Source organism: Urocampus carinirostris, chromosome 18, assembly GCF_059441175.1.
Source record: "Urocampus carinirostris isolate Australia breed hairy pipefish chromosome 18, RoL_Ucar_1.0, whole genome shotgun sequence".
NCBI lineage: Eukaryota > Metazoa > Chordata > Actinopteri > Syngnathiformes > Syngnathidae > Urocampus > Urocampus carinirostris.
Window position 1 is genome coordinate 9,160,251 of NC_142366.1, and position 23,204 is coordinate 9,183,454.

Genomic DNA, 23,204 nt, shown 5'->3' on the forward strand with positions numbered 1-23,204 from the left:
TTGACTTGTTTTCCTTTATTGTTATGTTTGTTATTTACGTTTGAGTTTAAAAAAATATATATGTTATTTTGGTGTCTTTTTGTCTTGTTTTGTTTTCTTTTTGTTGTGTTTCAGAGTATTTTTTAAATTTATTTTTGATATGAGGGGCTTTACGGCTCTTTTTTCCCTTCATTTTATAAAGGTATTTATTCATTTTTTGGGTGGGGTGCTTGAGTTGTTTTTCTTTATTGATTTTTCTGGGGTGGGGGGCATTTTTTTCTCTTTTCCATTCGTTGTGAGGCGTTTTTTTAGACAGGCGCCGCAGCGGGCAGGCTGCTTTCCGCCCCGATGACGAAGCAGCACAGGTAAGCCGACACCGGCCGCCATATTGGGAAGTACCGGAAGTCAGAGCGAGTGGAGAGGAAAGCGCCGAAGGGAAATAGGCGGAAGCCGCGACACACGGAAAGACAAGAAGGCGGCGGCGGAAAATACGCCACCACGCTCCCACTCGCCTACTTTTTATCATCAACTCGCCCGCTCGAGTGAAATAAAAAAGGCGGACATCCTCTTAGCCGTCTGACGCCCGGAGTAAGGGGCGGACTCCGCCGACAGCGCGTCTGCCTTGCCTAAGCTCCAGAGCGCCGCCGAAAGTCGCCCAATCAGGGCAACAGTTTTTTGGGGGTCCGTAAGAAACACACCGCAAAAGACTGCGACTGGCTGGACTGAACCGGGACCGCAGTGGACGGGAGGTCCCGGGCCAAGGTAGAGGTAAAGTTGAAGGCAGGAGAGAACCGACAAGTCGAGGCAGAGCAACGACAAGATGCCGCTGGCTCAGCTGGCTGATCCCTGGCAGAAGATGCCACTAGGGGGCGCCGCCAACGAGGTGAGTCGCACAGTTCTTACCTAAAAAGTGCGAAGTTTAAAGGGGCAGTTTGTAATATTTGACCTCTATATGTATTGTGTCGTGCAATCGGGAAATGACCTAAATTCACAATTTTTCTACTCATTTTTTCCCAAGCTGTTCGCGGAGAATGAAAGAGGTAAAAGAGATCAAGAAAGAAAACATGCAAAAAAATGTTAACAAAAAAGAAATAATAACGAACATAACAAAAAAGAAAAATGTAAAGGAAAAGAGCAAAAGAGGACAAGAAAGAAAACAAAGAAAGGAAAAAATAGATAATAAGAAAAAGAATAAAAACTAGGTAAGCCTCTTGTTATGTAAAAAAATCTCCCAACCTCTGAGTATTTACAAAATACATGTGAATATTATAGCTCATGTATAATGGCTTATTATTGAAATCAATACATATTTTTTAAAGAATGAATATTTATTTACCAGTAGGAGGCGCTTAATAATAAGCACTGCTCGCTTAAAAAACTGCTGAAAAATAATTTATAGTGTTCTGATGGTGAATATGCATTTTCTATATTATCAATATTGAAATATTGTAGTACTTCCATTACCACTGGTGCTTGTGCAGGAAACATATCTCTGTAGCAAATAAATATAGACCCTATAATAATAAGGATAATGATAATACGAATGTGGTAGCAATCATTTTAGTATTTAGTCTGCAATGTCTGCATATGGATTTTTGTGAAATTCAAGATTTTAGTCTTAGACACTATATCATTCGAAGTGTGGTTCCATACAAATACATTATTCATTCAAATCAATACTGTACTGATTTGATAAAAAAGCAAGAATATATATCCTGTTATGTAAACATGCATTAAAAAAACCCTTTTTGATCAAGAAATTTGCAGTTATTTTAAATAGCATGAGCCTCACCTGGAAAGAGCTGACATGATTGTCAGCTATCTTACTGCTACTGCTACTGGTACCCTTCATCCATCCATCCATTATCTGCACCGCTCATTCTCAGGGTCACGGGGGTGCTAGAGGCCATCTCAGCTGTCCTCGGGCAGTGGGCAGGGGACACCCTGAACTGGTTAACAGTCAGTCGCAGGGCACACACAGACGGACAACTCACTCGCTCATTCACACTTAGGGACAATTTGGACCGGTCAATTAACCTGAAATGCATGTTTTTGGAATGTGGGAGGAAACCGGAGTGCCCGGAAGAAACCCCAGCATGCACTGGGAGAACATGCAAACCCCGCACAGGAAGGTTCGATCCTCTGACCTCAGAACTGTGGTGCGGAAGCGCCAACCACTGTCCTGCCGTGCTAGTAAAAAAAAAAAAACTCTTTCGAAGGGCTGGGCAAAAAATACAAAACAAAATGGTATGGTTTGGTAACTTTGTCTCCCCGTAGCTATTCTTTTAGTGCTGTGTAGCACATATTTTCAGTTGCATCACACAATACACATCGAGCGGTCGACACTGGTTCTTTAAGGAAACTGCATTGCTGACAAATAAATGTGCAAACATCTGTTAAATAATTTGGGAACTGCACAATGCTGTGAAGACGGCTAATTGCAAAACATGTAAACAGGATTCAGGCTTTTGCGCATGCTTACTACACATGACTACTATGGTAAAAGCAGTCACTATCTTGTAGAAATATAATAAGAAATATGTTTAACTGCACAATAAGCTCTTTGTTTCTCAAAGAATGTCCTGGAAACAACCCACCAAAAACAAACAATATGAATGATGAATCTGCTAAATTTATCACGTGATTTATTGGTCCCACATGGGCGTTCTTTTTCAAACTGTCTTGTCATTTTTATTTTCTATCCTAATTACTGGAAATGTTTTTCGTAAACAGCAGCCAAAAGAGAAAAAAAAATATGCGATGAACTTTACTAAAAATTAATCAAATGAAATGGGCAATAATTCTGCCAGGCATACTGCTATTAGCAGATTATGTTCAGTGTCATTTGTGGACATAATTGTGTTCTTTGTATGCTGGAAACGTAAAAGAAAAAAGGGACATTTGTGGCTCAATATTTTGCCAAGCTCGCAGCCTATTTTTTTTTCAAGCTAGCGGCCTATTCATCACTGCTAGCCTACTTCAATAGGTTAATGGGTGGGTAAACTCACATTTGTGACTGTCAGCGCCACACAGTCTTTTATTCTTGTTATTTGGGGTGGGCATGTAGCTGAAAGCATATTTTGAATTATAAAAAGTGTAAAACTCCCACGACCCCATCTGCTGTTCTGCTTGTATTATTTCCATCAGGCCTTTATGGCTGACCACTGCTCATCAAGATTTTTTAAAATGATGATGGATATTGTGTTTTTATGATGTTCTATTATCTGAAATATGATTTTCTTATTAGGTCAACATTATAGTACATTAATAACTATAAACCTAGAGTGTTTACAGTATATTCCAAAACAGAGTGATATTTTTAATGAGGTAATGGTTATAGCTAAATATAAGAAAGACTGAGAACTATGTCAAATATATTATCACACTCTTTTACTGTTAGTGTTTTCTTTTTTTATTGCAATAACATCAATCTGTCTTAACAGAGACTTAAAGCTGAAATTCTTTAACCCATGTGGTGCTTCCACTTCTGTTCTTGGCTTTTGTGGTATGATCCAAGAAAAATAACAGCAACTTTTGGAGAAAAATATTTGGGACAGCTCCACTGGTGGAGTCACTCACAGTTCTTCCAGTTTGAGAAATCTCTGCTAGGAGCAGTCTTGGCTTTGTGGTTCAGGAAGGAGATTGTATGAGCGGCGACTTCCTGTCCATCAGGCGTTCGCTTCCTGCCATACGGGTGTCAATCAAGCTGCTTTTGATACTGCACGTCATGATCAAACTTGAACTCAGTGAAGTCGAATGGTGTCATTCCTGGAATTTGGCGGCATGTCGCGGCACGTTGCGGGCGTTTTCGTGACTGAATGGCATCCCCAAATTCAACCTCCAAGCGTGCATGAAAAGTCTGAAATTACTGACATGTTTGTGATCAAAAAGAGAAAAGCGTCCTGTATTCTGAAGCACTCCACAATCAATTTGAGATCAGCTTATTGACAGATACAGAAAAAAGCTTCCTTGTTGAACTACCTGTGTGCTTGCAGGATGCCACCAATGACCTTGAGGACTCAGTGGGCGAGGACGATGGCGTCACGCATTGCAATGTAAGTTTCTCCTCTGATGTCTTTTGTATGTCAAACTTCTCTGACTAAACCCATCAAAACAGCAAGATTCAGTCAGCCATCTATTAGAAAACAATTATGACAGAGCAAACCATCTTGCAAATCCTTCTGATTTTATTGTGTTGCCCTAACTCGCTAAGGAGTCCTTTACATTGAAGCTTATTCAACAATGTATGATATTTGTTGAGATACTTTATGATGAAAACCCATAGAACAAATTGTAAACACCCCAAAAATCCAGCAAAGCACCCAAAAAAATTTATTGTGTGAGCGGTAGGGATGGGCAGAGCAGCTTTGCTCAGAGCTCAAGCACTCCCATATGGTTCTCGCCTAGTGCTGTCTGTGCTGAAGGTAAATACGTTGGATCCTCGTTTGCAGAATTTTGTGACATTTAAAAAAAAACACTTTGCTCGTACCTTAAAGCCATTATTTATGATAAATATGCTCAAAATAAGCCTTAACTCTCTGAAGTTACTTTAGGAAGGTTGCAAATTTTAAGTGGTATACAGTCTTTTTACGGGAGACAGACTAACATTATTATTATTATTTCATAGATTTTAATCAAAAATCAAATGTTACACAGTGAAATAAAATACGCTGAAGAATAAGCTTTTCTCTAAATATTTTGCTTTCATGGCTATTTGGGTCAAAAAGTTTCCCAATCACTTGTTTTGAGTCGAGACAATACTGTAATCCCTCGGTTATCGTGGTTAATGGGGCCCAAAACCACCCGCAAAAAGTGAAAATCCGCGAAGTAGCGACGCCCCTTCAAAAATGCTTTAAAAATATATATATTATTATTTTTTTTTTTAATTATTTTATTTTATTATTGTTATTTTTTAGACCTGCGAAGCTCTGAGCCCACGAACGTGGAACCACAAAGTAACGACACCCCTTAAAAAATGCTTAATTTTTAATTTTTTAATTTTTTTAAAATTTATTTTATTATCATTTTTTAGACCCGCAAAGCTCTGAACCCGCGAACGCGGAACCTAGAAGTAGCGAGGGTCGACTGTACACCCTGTTTTATGGTGCTTTTTTTTTTGTGCGCCAATATTTGCTTTTTAGGTTTGCTTTATTGTTTGTAAGGCTTAGCGTAAAACCAAAAGTTTGCAAACAATTCAAATGCGCACTTTATTATTTGGTGCACCTTACAGACCGGAAATACAGCAAATAAAAACAGAAATGCATAATAAGAATAAAATACTTCAATATTATGGTTACCTTTTATGAATTAATTTATTTAGTTGTGAAACCATATTTCCAGATAAATTTTGTTCTAGGAAAAAAAACATTTTTTTTTTTTAAATTATAAAGAAACCCTTGCTCTTACTGTACTTTTTATTTCATCCGCCTTGTAAAAGATATCATAAAGGAATATTCTGACTGTACGTCTTATAGTCCTGAAAATAAATTGTTTTGCAATTGAGTGCATGTTGTCATCGTCCTACAAAGTCTCTGCCAACGTCTCATTTTGACTGCACAAAAGGTCAGAGTAGCGTTAGTGTTCCCCTCAGCTGCAGGCATCGATTTTTAAATGCATAGGAGATAGCTTTATGGATTGTCTGGCTGAGAAAAGCTGAGTAGTCATTATGCTGCTCTCCAGAGTGCTTCGTTTACGCGTGCGCAATTGTCTGCAATTTGAAGTTCAAGCTGGTAGGTTTGTGCGCTGTGTGTTAAGATCTGACTGGAATCAAAAGGTTATTTCTGACACTCTTGTTTACTAAGTGGCTGATTGTTGCAAATATGTGCTGGTATCAGATTTGGCCCTGTGCGCACACTCTGATCCCCGCATCATGGCCCTAAATGGCTTCCGGGCCACATTAGAGGAATCTCTGCTCTCTTGGGGGGGACCCCCGCCCCCCTCTGCATCTGCTGACTTTTGTTGCGGCTCAGGTGTGTGCTCGAAGAAGCGCACAAAGCCTCTGAGGTGCAGCCGACCACCCGCCTCTGAGATGGGAGATCAAAGGAGGCATTCATCATTGATTCAAGAGAGGGAGTGAGACCTCTTGCACCACAACTAAAAATATGAATCCTCTCCTTGTGAGTTCATGCGGCTTTTCGTGTTCTACATATCATGTGGCAACTTCCTGTGTGTGCGTGTGTGACAGATGGTGTTTAATCTGTTGTGTCAGTCTGCATTGACATTCTTTGTCTCTTGAAAGTGCTCAGTGAGGTATGCTCACAGATGCTTGCTGCTGCCGAGAAAAATGCCAAAATAGTTTTGCTGTTTTGTACTCTGTACCAGGCGTGGCGCTGTACCGAGGACAATGCTTTGTGGGTATAACCATTGTGCGCGGTCACAGTCAGATGATGTCATACGTTTGACTGTCTTCCTGAACTTGCTGCTATCTCTCTCGTTCACTCACTTGCTTTCCGAAAGTGGCCAATGGCAGCTCAGCCTGCCACACGATACCTTTTCGGAAGGACAATTAGTGTGTCAGCAACACACTTGAAACAATCATTTAAAGCTTTCTTGGATACTGTTTCATATCCATTGTAATATCCATGGGGTCTCTTTGTCCTCATGCAACACATTTTTTATTTGTGGTTTATGAAACGCTTCAAAGATTCTGATTCGGATTTAATTAAATACAATCTGGTAGAATACAGAATTGTCATTGTCACATGTGAAATGCTTAACGAAACAAAAAGTGCCATTCTAATGGTGCAAGAAAATTTGCAAGATAAAAACAACAGTTAAAAATAATTTAAGAATAAGGGAATAAATGTAAGTACCATATTTTCACCACTATAAGGTGCACGGGGTTATAAGGCGCACGCCCCAAAAATATTTTTTTTTGTCCTATATTTTCCATACATAAGGCGCATCAGACTATAAGGCGCTACAGTGGTAACGTCAAAAAAACGGTCAGATACTTCAGTCAAACTTATTAACTCCTTTACATTCCAAAGGCTCGCAAAGAAGCAAGTACGTGTCTCAGACACGTACGGACCCAGAAACTCTTGGGATTCAAGAAATGCCAACCATTTCTTAATTTCTATTTTCTTTTTCGCTGACAACTGTGTGGACAGCAAAGTAAGAATTTCATATTGCAGGGAAACGTGTTTCTTTACTGTGCATATGACAAAAGACACTTTGAATTGAATTTTTAAATAGACTCATCACAGAAACATCTAGATCAGTCCGAAACAAAATACTGGGAAAATATAAAGCCAGGGTGGCTCACCAAAGTTGTCTTGCAGCCATAACGATTAATAATAATACGCAACCCTGGTCCTCTTACATTCATGAGTATACTAAATCCAACCTTGTAAAATATTTTCACACTCCAAAACATGCAATAATGCCGACAAATAAAAGAAAAAAAATCTGCCAAGAAGCATTTGCATCGATGGCCGTTGCCTGTTGCTAGCTGTCTGTTTAGCTCTATAATTACTGTTTACAAATACAGACTACAGTAGTAAAAAAAAAAATTTCTCGTTGAGCAACCAAATTTGTGATTCACATTTTTTTCGGGCAGTCGCAGGCTTTGCTTTGCCCTGCTTAAGCCTATGCGAGCCTGTAAATGCTAAAAAGGACCTGCCTCCTTTACTCCCGAAAAACCTTCGCCAATAGTGACCAATTCAAATGATGATTGACACATTGGTTAGGAAATGAAACGGTGGTATATATATATATATCCCAGCATACGCTGCGGACTACTTCGCCTACGGGGAAAATCTAGTCGGCAGCCTCTTGTCATATTTGCGAGACCTTGCGACTCAATATTGATCCATATATAAGGCACACTGTATTATAAGGCGCATGGTCAGCTTTTGAAAAAAATAAAGGCTTTTAGATGCGCCTTATAGTCATGAAAATACGGTAATACTAAAAAAACGGAATCATCCATCCCCTGTCATCGTTGCACATTCTCTAAGCATGGTAACCGTTGCATTTAGCAGCGCCAAGGGTGACTTTTGCTTTAGGGTAGAGGCTATTCTTCAAACATTTAGTTTTAGACCCGGTTTTCCTAATTAATCTACCTGGGAGCAACAGTTTGAAAAAGTAATGTCCATGATGTAAAGTGACCTTCACACTTTTCTGAGCGTTCACAACACAGCGAGCTCTTTTTGTTTTAGTTAGATTTTTTGGCGATCATTTCAAGTTTCAATCATGTATGCATTTTTTAAAAATATATTATTCATGCACCTGGATAAACTTGAAAATGTCCGTTTTCATATATGCGGGGGTTTTTAAGGGTTATTGTTCTATCTTCGTTATTCATTATCCATTATCGGTCAGTTCATAATACGCTACAAAGCCTAGGAGCCAGGACACTTACTCTCAGCCAAAAGGCCAAGCTAAGGTCCTAGCCCTAAAGCCTTGCTGCGATCATTGCGAATGCACCGTTCCCGGAGGTACTGCAATACCGGGCCGATGCGTGGAGTGGACAGAGCAAGCTCTTATTCCATCTCTGGATTGCAAAAATCAACTTAGCCAAAGGCCAAGCTATGTCAGGTTTGAACAACCACCTACACTTTATGCAAATGTTTTAAGTCAATTTTTTTACTAAATGACTACCGTAAATTCCAGACTGTAGAGCGCACCTGATAATAAGCCGCACCCACCACATTTTAGGTGGATAACTGCTTTTGTACTTACACAAGCCTCACTTGTATATAAGCCGCGTGCGCCCACGTTAAAACTTGTAACACAATCATAAAATTAACCCAAACCCTACTTTGAGTCCCGCGATTTTAACTGAGCATAAAGTACTCCGTACTCTGTTACGCCCCTTCTTTTAAATTGGTCAGTGCAAGACTTATCAGAATAAGTGTCCAAAATAAATACAAATAAATACATAACAAAAATATACAGTTGCAAATACATATTATACATGGTTACACATATTTACAAAGAAAGACTGTACACCGAGAGAGTTTTCAAAGCTTTAATAATAATATTATAACTTTCATCCCAGACCGTTTCTGTGAAGGGTAGCAAAACGCTACTAACAACACGCTCGCAATAGTTAACGGGTCTGTTAAAAACAACATACCGTACATGTAAAAATCACTGTAAACCGTTCTCATCTTCCTCCCTATAATTGTCGTCATCAAAGTTGTCCTTCTTTAATATGGGAAAGAGACTTTGTCATATAGACGTCGTCCCACGCTCCCTTATTCAAAAACACGCTAGCAACACGCTCGCAAGGAAAAGTGTGTGCAGTAGCTCTGTTTCCTTCTTATCGGACTGCTCGATTGCCTTTAGCTTGTAAGCTGCGTCATGTGCACTGAATTCGAGCGCCGCTGGCGGCTGTTAGAAAAGTTACATAAATTGGCCGCATCACTGAATAAGCTGCAGGGTTGAACGTTTGGGGGGAAAAGTAGCGGCTTATAGTCCGGAATTTACGGTAATTCAATTATACACTGTAGACAACAAATATGACCTCATTGGTAAAAAACATGTATTATTTTAGGTATTATTGTTATTCTTTTAAGATATTTGATCTTTTCCTTAAAAGTTATCCTTAAAAATAAGCACAATTATCATATTTAGCCGAATCTAGATATTTGTTCTTATGTATATTTTTTCTCATTTTTATATATTTCATATTTTTTTGATAAATAAAAAAAACATCCTTGAAATAAGACACATTGTCTAATAAGCGACCCAATTGTGGATCCTTTTGCTTGTTTAAAAATATTGTCTACCAACATATCGCCCATTATAATCTACCCAGTGACGGATAAGACACATTTTTTAATTTTAAGTATAAACGTTCTTATTTTACGAAAAATAAAAACACCACTCCTTAAAGTTGGCAAAATGATCTGCCGATGGGATACGTTGTTATGTATTGCTATGTAATGAGGTACAAACAAAGGCCATGTTTCTACAATTCCTGAATTTGACCTCTGAAATGTTTTCTGGTAAATGGAGATGAAAGTGAAAAAGAATTTGATCTTGCAATGCTTGCGCTGACCCGGCAAGAATTTGACACGCCAGCTCCAAACTTTGTTTCGTTTCCTCCCTTCAACCTTCATCCTCTTCTATTGCACTGCCACCTGTGGAATTTCAAACACCATCAAGCATCGGAATTTTTGTCGGTGGTGCCTTCAAAGACCGATGGGAAATGTCACATCTGACAACCTGTACCGACAAGAACGTTTGTGGGATGGATTTGAGTCCGGCAGATCAGTGGACAGATGTTGTCTTCCTGTACAGATGTGGTTGCCAGGGAAACAATGACAGGACGTGACGAGCAGCTGGCGGCTCTTCCTGTGCGTGCTGGCGGCTTTTGCCCAAGCTTTTTGCTCTTCTCACTCTTCTCGCGCTTGGTTTTCTGCGCCATGAAGACGCTTCTGCTGCACGCCAGGAGACGCCGGCTTGAGGTCAGGCCATGTTGAATTTTTTTATGTTGGTGGGCTTGTTTGACAGTTGCTTACACTAGCAGAAGGAGTGTCTTGTTGTGGCTATTTTCCTTTCATGGGTCACAAGTTGAATTTATGTCGTATGTGACTGGTTGCATGAGTTGCCTGAAGTCCTGGTTTGCTTCACCCTTGATAATTATTCATGTGGCTGTTTGTATCTTCTAGTAGATAGTCCACTTGAATCTCACTAAGTTGTTAGCAATAAGCTTCATTATTTAATTATCTATGAGTTATTTTACTTGTAGTACAAAGAAGGATAGAATGCAGACCCTCAACTGGATATGAAAATGTTTTCAACCAAATTGGCTAGATATTTCCTTGCTCTTTTGTAGGTTTCAGATCGGGGATGTTGTCATGTTGGTCTTTGAAGCCCTTTTGGACCTTTTGTAAATATACAAATAAACCTAACTTGACACTCTAGTAATGAAATTTTGGGTGTGAAATTCATGTTTACAAGCAGGCTAAAATGAGTTTTGCTATGCATAAAGAAAAAGCCAACTCCCGCTTTTAAATATTCCAAGACTATCATCTGGAGTGCAACAGCGGACACATCAAACTGGTTCCAAAGTGTTTCCGAGCTGTCCTGTTTGGCTGCATTCATAATGGAGCTTGACTGCTTGGTGATAGAATATGTTTGCCTGGTGACATGCCTGACAACAAAAGGAGAGAAAAAACAACACTTAACGCTAGTGATCATCTTTGTTTGAGTGCACGCTGTTGTTGTCATTTTTTGATATCATAACCGTGGTTATTTTACGCTTGTTTACTTAGAATATGTGTGGACGTACTTTGCATATTTCAAATAAGCAGCGAGCATTTAAGTGTGTTCTGAAGTCTGTCTGGCCGGACTCAAGTCCAGTGCAGTCCCTAATGAGGAAGGACGGATGCTTTTCATTTGTAGAATCATTAGGAGGCTCGTAGAGGTTCCTTTGGCAACCGATGAAGTGCTTTGATTGCGCTAATGAGAGAAAAAAGTGTGTGAACACAAAAAGTCTCCATCGTTCATCAAGCCGCTCTGCTGTTATGTTGCCATGGAAACATGGGTGCTGCAAGGACGTGTGGACGCCCACCACCTCTGACCTTTGTCCCGTTTTTTTGTTTTTTTTCTGTTCTGAGGAAAATGTGCTGAGTCATGTTGCGTTTGTCACTGTCGGTCATTGGCAAAACACAATCAATTGTTCTTGCTTCGCCCGTTGTGAAAAGCACTAACGACATTTTGGTTTTGTTTGCAATCAGATAGTTGTCTGTGTGTAAGTTTCATTCCTACAGTTAGCGTTTTTTATCTACAAATATGTAAGTCTTCATTTCTTTTTGTCAAAAAAGAAGCCCGTGGTCATTAAAAGTTGAAAGTACATTTTTTTTGTTTGTTTAAAGTATGTGTTAACAATGCCCAAATGAATTCAAAGAGCTCTTATGCTTCATTTTCCACTACACATATCTGTTTTTATCTTTTCATCCGAGCTGTTTGGTTTGGTTTGTGAAAGTAATAAGAGGCCAAATGCCAAATCAAATCCCAAGAAAGATGATAAAAGAAGCGTTTCATCAAGCGTGTCTATGAAATTGATGTACTTGCGCATGCATCATGAACTAGCAGACGGGCTGGAATGATGACACAAGCCAGGAGATAGCGGCAGCGAGTAAAAAAAAAAAATCCAAATTCCGTACAGTTCCTTTTTAATCCTTTTTTTTCAGATTGTTCTTATGCTTTCAAAACTTAAAACGGGGAAATGCCAACCCCATAACTGAACTAAGATTAAGGGGATGGATAGTCATGATTTGAACAGAGAGCATCAACGCACAAAGATGGACAAAATTGAGATTTTCAAAAACGGCCATGCATCTTACTTCAAGTTACATGTATTTGGAATCATTTAAAATCAGAAGGATTTGCAAAATTTTGTTTTAAAACTATGGCACACTAAATTGTTGGGTGATTTTGTAGCACAGGTGTATGATGTGCTTATATGTGTCCTTCATTGGATCTGCCATATCCGAAGTGAGCGGAAATGGATTGCCAACCTCTAACCCGATAAATCCCGAGCGCGCGTGTTTGTTCGTGTGTGTGTGCAGGGTTGCCGGCCGGCCTGTTAATTTGCTTGCGTAACAGAATTAGAGGTTACACGTTGTGTGTGCTGGAATGTCGTTGCCACACACACATTGGATTTGAGTTGACGGTGGATGGAAAGAAATTTTCGCGGTTTTTATGGCTGTCATGGTGCAGAAAGTGACAACAGGTGTAGGTAACCTAAGAAATGTCAGCTTGGCTGTCATTGTGCACAATGTGTGCGAGAGGTCAGCAGGTGGATTTGGGAAGGACACATAAGCCTTGTCGCTTCACTGACCAAAACAACTTGTCCAGTCGATGCCTTTTCCATTTGTTGTGAAAATAGGATGGCACAGACACCGCATGCCAAAGACCCAAACAAGAACATTCTGGACAAAAAGCAAAAACTTTTACTCAAGGGATAATGCCACTCATGCTTCTATTTTCCTATTTTCCGTTCATTTTAGAATCAATAAATTCAATGAAAACTTTGTAGTTTGTACATTTCCACCAGTATTTTATAAATTGGATTTATTAGTAACTTTTTCATTTTACCAATCACGTAATTATTTTATCTTGGTCAAAAGGAAAGCAATGACATCTGAGAATATTTCCAGTTAAACACCTTAAATCAAGAAAGTTTTGAATTTAAAATAAAAAAAGAACATGCAATTACTGATAAATTGTTGTAGCTATAATCAACATACCTTAATTAACAATACCAAGAGGTAAATTAACAGTTTATAAATGTAATATCTGTTTTTTTGTTTTTTGTTTTAGTAAACAACCCACGATTTCTTGTTATAACAATTGCGGGGCACGCAGAGAACCATATCAGTTTCCAATAGATATTTGCTGATGGAGTGCCATCAATGTTTCACTCTTTCGTGCCGCTTTTGCGTGTGGGCTGGACTTATGTACTCAATCTTCTAAGCCTTGGCTGATACTTTTAAAGAAAAAAGAATTCATTTGTTTCGTTAGTAATCTGTTGGACACCTGACGGAAATTCTGGATGGAAAGTCGCACTTGTGAGTCAGAGGGGGAGGAGAGTGTGGGGAAACCCGTTCCCCCTTCTTGTACTGCCCCATCTCCTATTGCCAAGGGTATCCCCTCGCACGACTCCTTCACACTGGCAGTTGTGACTTTTGGCCATGACAAGGCTGGCGGCCCACAGCAAGTTGGCGTCTGTGCCCGCTTTTGTTGAGCTCTTGCGGGCCCTTAAAGCGCTGCGCCAATTCATGCTGCCCCCCAGGAACGAGCCCAGCGAGAGGAACCAAAGCCTGTTTGCTTGTTTGAGATCACCAAGCCGCTGTTGGACTGTGAGTTGGTTGGCATGTTTTCTGATGACTAACCAAACAGTTCTTGTATAAACAATGTAGGCCAAACTCATTACATGTGTGAGTCTGCGTTCCGAGATTTTGCATAAGGGAAATGGAATCGTCGGCACGGCTGCTGAGTGGTTAGCACGTCAGCGCCGTGGTCCAGAGTTTGCATGTTCTCTCTATTCTGTGGCTGCATGGGCACTTTGGTTTCCTCAAACATTCAGGAAACATGAATGGCATATTGATTGGCGGCTCCAAATTGTCCCTAGGTGTGATTGAGCATGTAAATTGTCTGTCTCTGTGTGCCCTGTGACTGGCTGAGTAACAGTTAAAGTTTGTCCCCTGACTTTTGCCTGCTGATAGCTGGGATGTCCTCCAGGATCCCTGCAACCCTAGTGATGATAAGGGGTGCAGAAGATGAATTGGTGGAATGAAATCGTTTGTTGATTGATCCAAATTGAGACCAAGACGGGCACCGCCTTTGCACTTTGAATCTTGTGATTTGGAGATGCGACACGAGAGTCCTGTGGCTCCGCCTGTGATCTGCCATCTGTGTTGTGACTCACGTGTGCAAATGTTTGGAACCGTCATCCGTCTATTTTTGCCATCTTTTTAAAAACCTCAACAAATGTTTGTCATTATCTATATCTACTACTTATCCAACTTTTTCACTTGGGAGTACATTTAATCCTAAACACACTAGCCTGACCTGTGAGTTGAAAATGATAATGGGCCAGTCCTGTTCCCAAAAGATCAAACTGAGAAAATAAACAAGTGAGGCAGAGAGTAGTGCGAGAGAGCGAGAGTGAGCAAGGCGATGAAGATGACAAAGTGTCAAGAAGCCGGTGTTGCTCGGTACTGCACGGTACTGCTCTGTACCGTTCAGTCCTATTGTGACAGGAGCATGTTGTCGCCGCACAGCCTCAGCCACACCCGGGCCGAATGGAATTCACGTGCAGCACCAGCCGGTAGGCCCTCCACCTGGGAAGGACAGGTATGTGGCGGAATTGGGCAAGGGGAGGGAGACTACGAGAGTAGATTACGTCGGCCTTGTAGTTTTCTTTTGTGAAGAGATTGAAGGCTGAATGCTTAATGGAATGAGTCACCAGGACACACAAAGCAGGTAGCGGCGGCGCCTCCATGACAACCGTACCTGTTTGCATCACGCCCTCAGGGAGCCTTCTCCACCTGTTGCGGAATGGGTTATCCCAAAATCGGTGGAGCAGAAGGAGAAACTGGTGTCTGTAGGGTGGGGGCAGACGGCCTCAACTGCTGAGTGGAAAGGTCACCAGGAGTGCTGTGTCAATTGTGAATATGTGAATGAATAATGCATCCATTATAAGCACTTTGAGTCTCGAGATAAATGCAATATAACAAACGAATTATTCAAATTTGTTTGCCTACAGACAACTCTCCTCTTTTTAATGGCTTTGCCTGGGCTGAAGTTGACGTTAGCAACATCAAGGTCACAGCCATCTTGTCTAAAATCTAAAAAAGCATGGCCATGGGTTCAATTTCAGCTACCAGCCTTCCTGTGCGTGGTTTGCATGTTCTCCCCGTACCTGCTTGGGTTTCCTTCGGGCACTCTGATTTTGTCCCACACTCCAAGAACATGCTTGGTTAATTGGTGAATTTTTTCGAGGTATGAACGAGCGTTTGAATGGTTGTATGTAGGGTGTGAATGGTTGTAGGTCTCTGTGTGCTATGTGACTGGCTGGTAACCTCTCCAGGGTGTCCCCCACTGCCTGAAGAAAGCTGGGGTGGGCTCCAGCAGCCCCGCAACCCTAGTGAGGATAAAAGCGGTGCAGATAATGGAGGGCTTGATTTTTTTTTTTTTTTTTTTTTCTAATGTCAAATATTTGTTGTTGGTCTTCAGAACAATTGGAGCCTCCCACTTGTAAAAGTAAATAAATTCTTCTGAATTCAATAAAAAAGGGTTCAGGACTCAAATCGACAAGAAGTAGCACCCAATTTCAAAAAGCTTGGTGAAACATAGCATAGCATGGTCAAAGCACATCTCTCTTTCTTGCGCTCTCTCTCCTCTCCTCGCCCTAAAAGGCACAATCATCAAAATTTGAGCCAAGATTGCGGCTCCTCCTTTTCAGGCCTCTAAATTTGGAAGTATCCTCCAAGTGCAGTCGAGAAATGCTCCTCAAAGCAACAGTGTGGACTTGTCCCGACATGTAGCACTCAATCGTGAAACATTTGGTCTGACCTATTTTTTTTGTGTGTGACAGGACGACTCGTCCTTTAAGGAGATTAGCATCACCCACCACGTGAAGGAAGGCTGCGAGAAGGCAGACCCTCGCCAGTTTGAGCTGCGCAAAGTCTTGGGGCAGGGTTCCTTCGGCAAGGTTTGTTCGCTGACGCCTTACCGTGTGTTTGCATGAAAGACGGCAAGCTGGGGGCCCTTTACGCTCACGCCCAGTGTCCATCGTGTTTATGAATAAAGAGCTTTCATTGTGACTTCCGCGGATTGAAAAGCTTGCTGATCTGCACCTGCCGCTTCTCTTTAGGTGTTCTTGGTGAGGAAAGTAACTGGGCCAGATGCCGGCCAACTCTACGCCATGAAAGTCCTCAAGAAAGCCACACTCAAAGGTGACGCAAAGCTGTCAACCAAGGAGAATCTTTTACCTTTATGCTCAAACCTAACATAGTATTTTGGACTGAATGTAGGCTTCATTCACACTCAATATAATATTTTATACAACTGAATGTTGGGGGGGAAATCACAACAAAAATGAATGAAATACAAATAACCCAAAACAGAAGATAATGTATCTAATCTAATTAAATTTCAAGACCTTTTCCTATTTTCTCTCACTAGTCTTTGTCCTCATTTGCATTTGTCAATTGTTGCAATGTATATATTTGTGTTTTTACCGTTGAGTGTTTTATTTAAACATCGTCAGTCCATAAATCTGTATAATGGAACGTTTGCTTTTATTTAATTGCCGTTAGATGTTTACAAAGCAAGGTCCCCAACAATGATTGTTTAGACAAGTGAAGTCATCATTTCGAATTGTCCAGATCCTTTTATTAAAGATCTGACTTAAAGCTTCATGGAATGAGTTTTAAAAAGTTGGAGGATCATCCTGAATTCTCCAAATATTTGCTAGTGACTGACAGCTCCCTTCCTCTTTTCCACCGAAGTCATGTTGTTAACTTAAAGAAAATGGTTATGTTTTCAGTGCGCGACCGAGTCAGGACAAAAATGGAGAGGGACATCCTGGTGGAAGTCAATCATCCTTTCATCGTCAAGTTGCACTATGGTAAGTTCGCCAATCAGCCCCCACGGAACAGGAAGAGTCGTCTTATCTTTGCTGTTTCCTTTTTTTCTGCCAGCCTTCCAGACAGAGGGGAAGCTCTACCTGATCCTGGACTTCCTGAGAGGGGGTGACCTCTTCACCAGGCTTTCTAAAGAGGTCAGAGGACAAGCATCACAAGCTGGTACAATTCTTCTCATGATGGCCTTTCAAGTTTATTTTTCACTTTTTAGGTGATGTTCACAGAGGAAGATGTCAAGTTCTACCTGGCAGAATTAGCACTGGCTCTTGATCACCTTCACGGCCTGGGCATTATCTACAGGGACCTAAAGCCCGAAAAGTAAATACACACCAACAAATAGTCATGTTGGTTTGGGTTCACATCTTGATTTTAAAACATTTGTGGTTTCAGCATCTTGCTGGATGAGGACGGACACATCAAGCTGACAGGTGAGGAATTTGACACCGCCTCGCCATGCGTTCCCTCCCTCAAATATCGCCTTTGTCGTCAGACTTTGGGCTGAGCAAGGAGTCCATCGACCACCAGAATAAGGCCTACTCCTTCTGCGGCACAGTGGAGTACATGGCCCCCGAGGTTGTCAACCGGCGGGGGCATACGCACAGTGCCGACTGGTGGTCCTATGGCGTGCTGATGGTGAGCCAGTGATACGTCCTCCTTTTTTATTTGACCTATTTTATGATAGTGTATTTTTGCTTAATCACAGTCCAATAATGTATTCTGAAAAAGAAATACAATCTTGCAAAAAAATGTCAAATCCACATCTTGCTATGAAGTGTCTGGTTTAAAACCAAGGGGAAAAAAGTAACCTTATATTTGTGAAAATACACTATTAAGTGGCCACAAATAATCAAAGCTTGGCCATTACAAAAAAGGGATTATGTGACTTTTCGTTTAGTGTACATTGTGATTTCTTGTCCTTCCTGCAGTTCGAGATGCTGACGGGGACACTGCCATTTCAAGGCAAAGACCGCAAAGAAACAATGACCATGATCCTCAAGTGAGTGGGCCAAAAGATCTTCAACGTGCCGCTGGCATTTCCCAGTTGAGCTGAGAATCTCTTTGAATGTTCGTCTGCAGGGCCAAGCTGGGCATGCCGCAGTTTTTAAGTTCGGAAGCGCAGAGCCTCCTCAGAAACCTTTTTAAGCGCAACCCCTCCAACAGATTAGGTGAGCAATTGAGCTTCATCCGTGTTGATGTCGTCCTAGCTCAATGGTTCTTTTCACATTTGAAGGGGCGGGGCCGGATGGCGTAGAAGAGATCAAGAGGCATCAGTTTTTCAGTACCATCGACTGGAATGTCCGTTTTCGCCTTGTCTTTTTCCGCCCCAGTTTTTGACTCCTTCACAAACAAGACTTTGTCTATTGTGCTGCAGAAACTCTTCCGCAGAGAAATCCCGCCTCCTTTTAAGCCAGCAGCAGGACGGCCCGACGACACCTTCTACTTCGACCCGGAGTTCACTGCCAAAACACCGCGAGGTCAGCCCTCCTCCCTCACCGTGACGCCAACATTTGGCTGACAAGCTAACTTGCATTTTGGCGTCAGACTCGCCGGGAGTTCCGCCCAGTGCCAACGCCCACCAGCTCTTCCGAGGATTCAGTTTTGTGGCTATCACAGAAGAAGAACCGCAGCCGCTTCCAAACACCATTGTTCAGGTACGCCAACAAAACTAAGCCAAGGAGGGCGGAGTTTGATTGAAGCTCTCTCTACAGCAACTCCACAGAAGCACGTCCCAGTTTAGCGACGCCTATGACGTGAAGGAGGAGATTGGCGTGGGCTCCTACTCTTTCTGCAAGCGCTGCGTGCACAAAAGCTCCGGCATGGAATACGCCGTCAAGGTGCGTGGGCCCCACACACTGATCATCACTAACCACGTCGAGTCCCCAACTCAACTTGTGCCTTGCCCCATCACAGATTATCAACAAGACCAAGCGGGACCCCACGGAGGAGGTGGAGATCCTGCTGAGATACGGGCAGCACCCCAACATTATCACGCTCAAAGACGTGAGTCCCAACGCCCGCCAGCTGGTGACGCTGCCCAAATGCTCACGCTGCAGTCTTGCCTTCAGGTCTACGACGACGGCCGCTCTGTCTTCCTAGTGACTGAGCTGATGAAGGGCGGGGAGCTGCTGGACAAAATCCTTCGGCAGAAGTTCTTCTCTGAGCGAGAAGCTAGCGCAGTTCTTTACACCATCACTAAGACGCTGGAGTACCTCCATGTGCAAGGGGTAATAAGTTCACTGGCGTTGTCTCCGCTGCCAAATGCCCACGGTGCCTATACATATCCTTCCTAAAGGTGGTGCACCGCGACTTGAAGCCAAGCAACATCCTCTATGTGGATGAGAGCGGCAACGCCGAATCCATCAGAATCTGCGATTTTGGCTTCGCCAAGCAGCTGAGGGCTGAGAACGGCCTGCTCATGACGCCCTGCTACACCGCCAATTTTGTGGCTCCTGAGGTCTATTCACGGCAGCTGCCAGATTGATTTTTGTATTGTGTGCACTGGTGTTTATTGCAGACGTTTCTTGCAGGTTCTGAAAAAGCAGGGTTACGACGCCGCCTGTGACATCTGGAGTTTGGGAGTACTTCTCTACACAATGCTTACAGGGTGAGGTCAAAATGGGAAAAAATATAAACCTCTTACTTGCCCACTTGTTTGTTGTGACGACTTGTCCACTTTCCTGCAGCTTCACTCCATTCGCCAACGGTCCCGAGGACACGCCGGAGGAGATTTTGGCCCGAATCGGCAGCGGCAAGTTCTCATTGAGCGGAGGCTATTGGAACTCTGTGTCGGCTGAGGCCAAGGTACCTGCTCGATTGAGCTGTTAAGGTTTTCCTTTTGAATTTAAAGTACAATATATTCACCCTTGTGGCTCTTCAGGACCTGGTGTCAAAGATGCTGCACGTGGACCCCCACCAGCGTCTGACGGCCGGTCAGGTTCTGCGCCACCCTTGGGTGACGCATCGAGATCAGTTGCCCAAATACACGCTCAACAGGCAGGATGCACCGCACCTTGTCAAGGTAACCCCAGCCATTTCCACAAAAATCAGCCATGTTTGTACACCAACCCTTTAATTGGCTGTTAAACACTATAGCTTGGCATAGTGCTGCAAGAAGGTGAAGCTTCAACTAAATAAACTACTGAGTTAAAGCAGCTTTAAATCTGCTTTTTATTTTGATAAGCCTAAGTTTGTCTTTGAAAGATTTCTTTCATTTGTCTAGGAAGAGTGTGATCTTCTTTGTCGCCTCCCTAGGAACATAGATCGCTTTTAGTGACTGATTGAATATGTGCTTCCCAGGGCGCCATGGCGGCCACCTACTTGGCCCTGAACAGGAACGTGCCGCCAGTGCTGGAGCCGGTGGGCTGCTCCACGTTGGCGCAGCGCAGGGGGGTGAAGAAACTGACCTCCACCGCTCTTTGACATCTTCCCCCCTTAACTCTGACCTTGGACAGACTACTGATGACATCCAGGCTGCACCAAAGCCCCTAAAAAACGTAGCACAAAGAGGCAGTCCTCGTCTTGCACATGTGTCGGACTCTTTTGATCAGGGGGCCATTGTAGGAATTTTGCTTCAGACAATCAGAAAAGGAGGCCAGCACACTGTACATAAAGGCCAGGAAACAACAATGATAATCACCTGGACGCTTCGGAAGATCCCTCCCTGTCGTTACTCTGACAACATACCTGACAAGTGGTGATTGGTCAAAACTTCGACTTGTGTCAGTCTGGTGTCACCACACTCGGCACATTTTATTATTTCGATAATTAGCTGTCCATCTAGAAATACGCTCCTTCTCCTTACGAGTTACACTGGTTTAATGTTCTAAATAGGATGCTCTCGCTCATACAATGGCCACTTTGATTTTTAGATGGGTCCTTAAATCGGAAATGTTTCCAAACCTCACTATAACATAAATATAATTATATAATCTTCATCATTACAAAATGAGTCAGTTGGGAGTAGAGTGCAATCTCAATCTGGCAGTGTCAAGCGGATAAAAGTTGGCTGAATTTGCCAAAACATTCCTCAATTAAAAATAAGGAAAAGTAGCCACAAGGGGGTGCTGCAAAAGTACAAGTTGAACACAACACGGTGGTTGCTATGTCCCATACATCACTACAAAACCAGGAAAATTTCACATCAGTCTTTTTTTGTGCAAGATGGGACAGACAAGGTATAAGTTTTACTCAGGTTAATTTCACAGTATACAGGATTTTACAATAAAATCAGGTCAGATGAAGTATCACAAATTGTAGTTGGTACAAAGGGTACATTTTTCTGACAAAAAGATTGATTTTCCTGTTTCGTTAGGCAGGGAGGAAAAATCTAAACTTGATCGAATGGCCATCTGTCTGTGCGTCCTGTGATTAATTGGCGACCTGTTGAGTATATGCCTCGCCCCTTGCCACAAAAACAAAACGGTTGATGAGAACAAAGGGCGTGATGTAGAGCGCTGAGACTTCAAGAAAGACGCCAACTCCTATGACTGCATTTTGTGTTTGTGTGCCCTGGCCAAATTTGGCCCTAATGAACTTTGTTGGAAAGCGCTGAGGTGTTTCATTTGGCAGGAATGAAAAAGCGTTGTTTGTCATCTGTGTTTTGAGAAGCTCCCTTTAGAAAATCAACTTGGGACAATTACGAATCGTTTTTTGCAACGTTTTGCTGGGAACAAAGTGCACTGGCCAAATGGGAAAGCTTTATGCACGCAAAGATGTCATCTCAAATGTCTTGTCCGCTGTCATGACTTCTCTGTTGCAGACAAAAACTAAAGTACTTCCTCGCCGTCATGGACGCGACCCAATGAAAAAAAGCTCAGGTTTTCGTGCTTCCGTTTGCTGTCCTCATCTAGATCGCCACAAGATGGAATAATTGCTCCCATACTTTCTGCGATCTGCTTTGTGTATGGTGCACTCATCCCAAGTTTTCCAAAACACCTGAAGATGCTGCTTTGCAAAACTCGAAACTTAGCTGCGTTAGTGTGTAGCTTGTCAAAAGAAGGAAAAGTGGTTTGTGCTCGGCCTCCCTCTGGTGACACTTAGGACACTGATGCTTTGTAAAGGGGATTCTGTATTTGTACAGCTTTGGGAACAAGGAATGTAAAGAAAAAAATTGCCCCTTTTATTCATGTTCTGCTCTTCCTGGATCCGCTGGGCCCCGAGTGCTGCACCACCTCTTTTATTTTTATTTTGTACCTGCAGGGAGACTTTTTATGAAAAAAAAAAATAAAACTAATAATAAGATGATTATCTTGTTGTTTTGTCATTAATATTTAGGAGATGTTATATTCTACAATCCTAAAATAGGCTACTATATACTGTATATCTGTCCTGAACATCAAACTCAAATTAAAAAATGCTAGCCAACTCCTGTCAAGTTCCCGCCACGAGAGGGCAATAGTATACTATTTACTCTTAACTCTTCACTCAAAAGTCCCTTACACGACGATGTACCCTTTTGACTGATTTATAACAAACCTCTATATGTATAGATTTGGGGGGGAAACTAGATCATATTTGTGACCTGACACGACAATCCAGGACATGTAAATCCACACGACAATAACATGACGTCACAGGTTCGACAAAACCGGTTTTTGTAAATTTAGACCAGTCTGGGTTTGTTTGCTTGGACACCAAATGAATGTTGATTTGAATTTTTTTTTCGTCATTTACACATAAAAATGAAAAAGGGAAACGAAAATTTCCTTCTGGTTCGCTACCATTAAAATCGCTTCGGTTTGTGTCAAAAGCGTCACAACAAATCGATGGATGCATATGACATACTTTGTTAGTTAGAGGGACGATGTGTCATAGTGCTTCCTGGTGGTACAAAATAACTTTTATTTAGTAAAAAGAAAACATTGTTCATGTATTTTTGACCAATATTCACATCAATCATAAAAATGTTGATTGTCATTCAAAAAAATGTAGGTTGAGAAACTTGTATTTATTTTACACAGCGCAATCTTCATTTAAGTCAGCTCCATATTTGTCCGGCATCCTGCCGCCACGCTGTGTATCATTGACCCTCGCTCGCACCAGAAAACACAGTGTCATCTAGTGGCCAAATACTACACATTGGGGCTAAAAAAATATTGAAAACACAATTAAAAATTA

The 23,204-nt window shown here is 41.9% G+C and overlaps 1 protein-coding gene and 1 pseudogene across 2 annotated transcripts; one reads left to right on the forward strand and one right to left on the reverse strand.

Moving 5' to 3' along the window:
• The first annotated feature begins 358 nt into the window (after positions 1-358).
• LOC148348298 (ribosomal protein S6 kinase alpha-3-like) lies at positions 359-22,331 on the forward strand. 2 transcript variants are annotated; one of them, XM_088322800.1, is made up of 22 exons: positions 359-862; positions 3,975-4,034; positions 16,037-16,153; positions 16,316-16,397; positions 16,991-17,071; positions 17,145-17,224; positions 17,299-17,405; positions 17,478-17,515; positions 17,578-17,720; positions 18,014-18,084; positions 18,165-18,253; positions 18,319-18,383; positions 18,460-18,562; positions 18,630-18,739; positions 18,797-18,922; positions 18,999-19,088; positions 19,154-19,312; positions 19,381-19,542; positions 19,616-19,692; positions 19,772-19,889; positions 19,966-20,106; positions 20,385-22,331. In XM_088322800.1, exons 1-22 carry the CDS (start codon positions 800-802, stop codon positions 20,505-20,507), a joined length of 2,205 nt encoding a protein of 734 aa, XP_088178926.1. In that variant the 5' UTR covers positions 359-799; the 3' UTR covers positions 20,508-22,331. The 2 variants fall into 2 exon arrangements, with proteins under 2 accessions (XP_088178926.1, XP_088178925.1); XM_088322799.1 differs by lacking the exons at positions 359-862; positions 3,975-4,034 and adding an exon at positions 10,130-10,394.
• Positions 8,396-8,512, reverse strand: LOC148348299 (U2 spliceosomal RNA; annotated as a pseudogene).
• Positions 22,332-23,204: the final 873 nt, after the last annotated feature.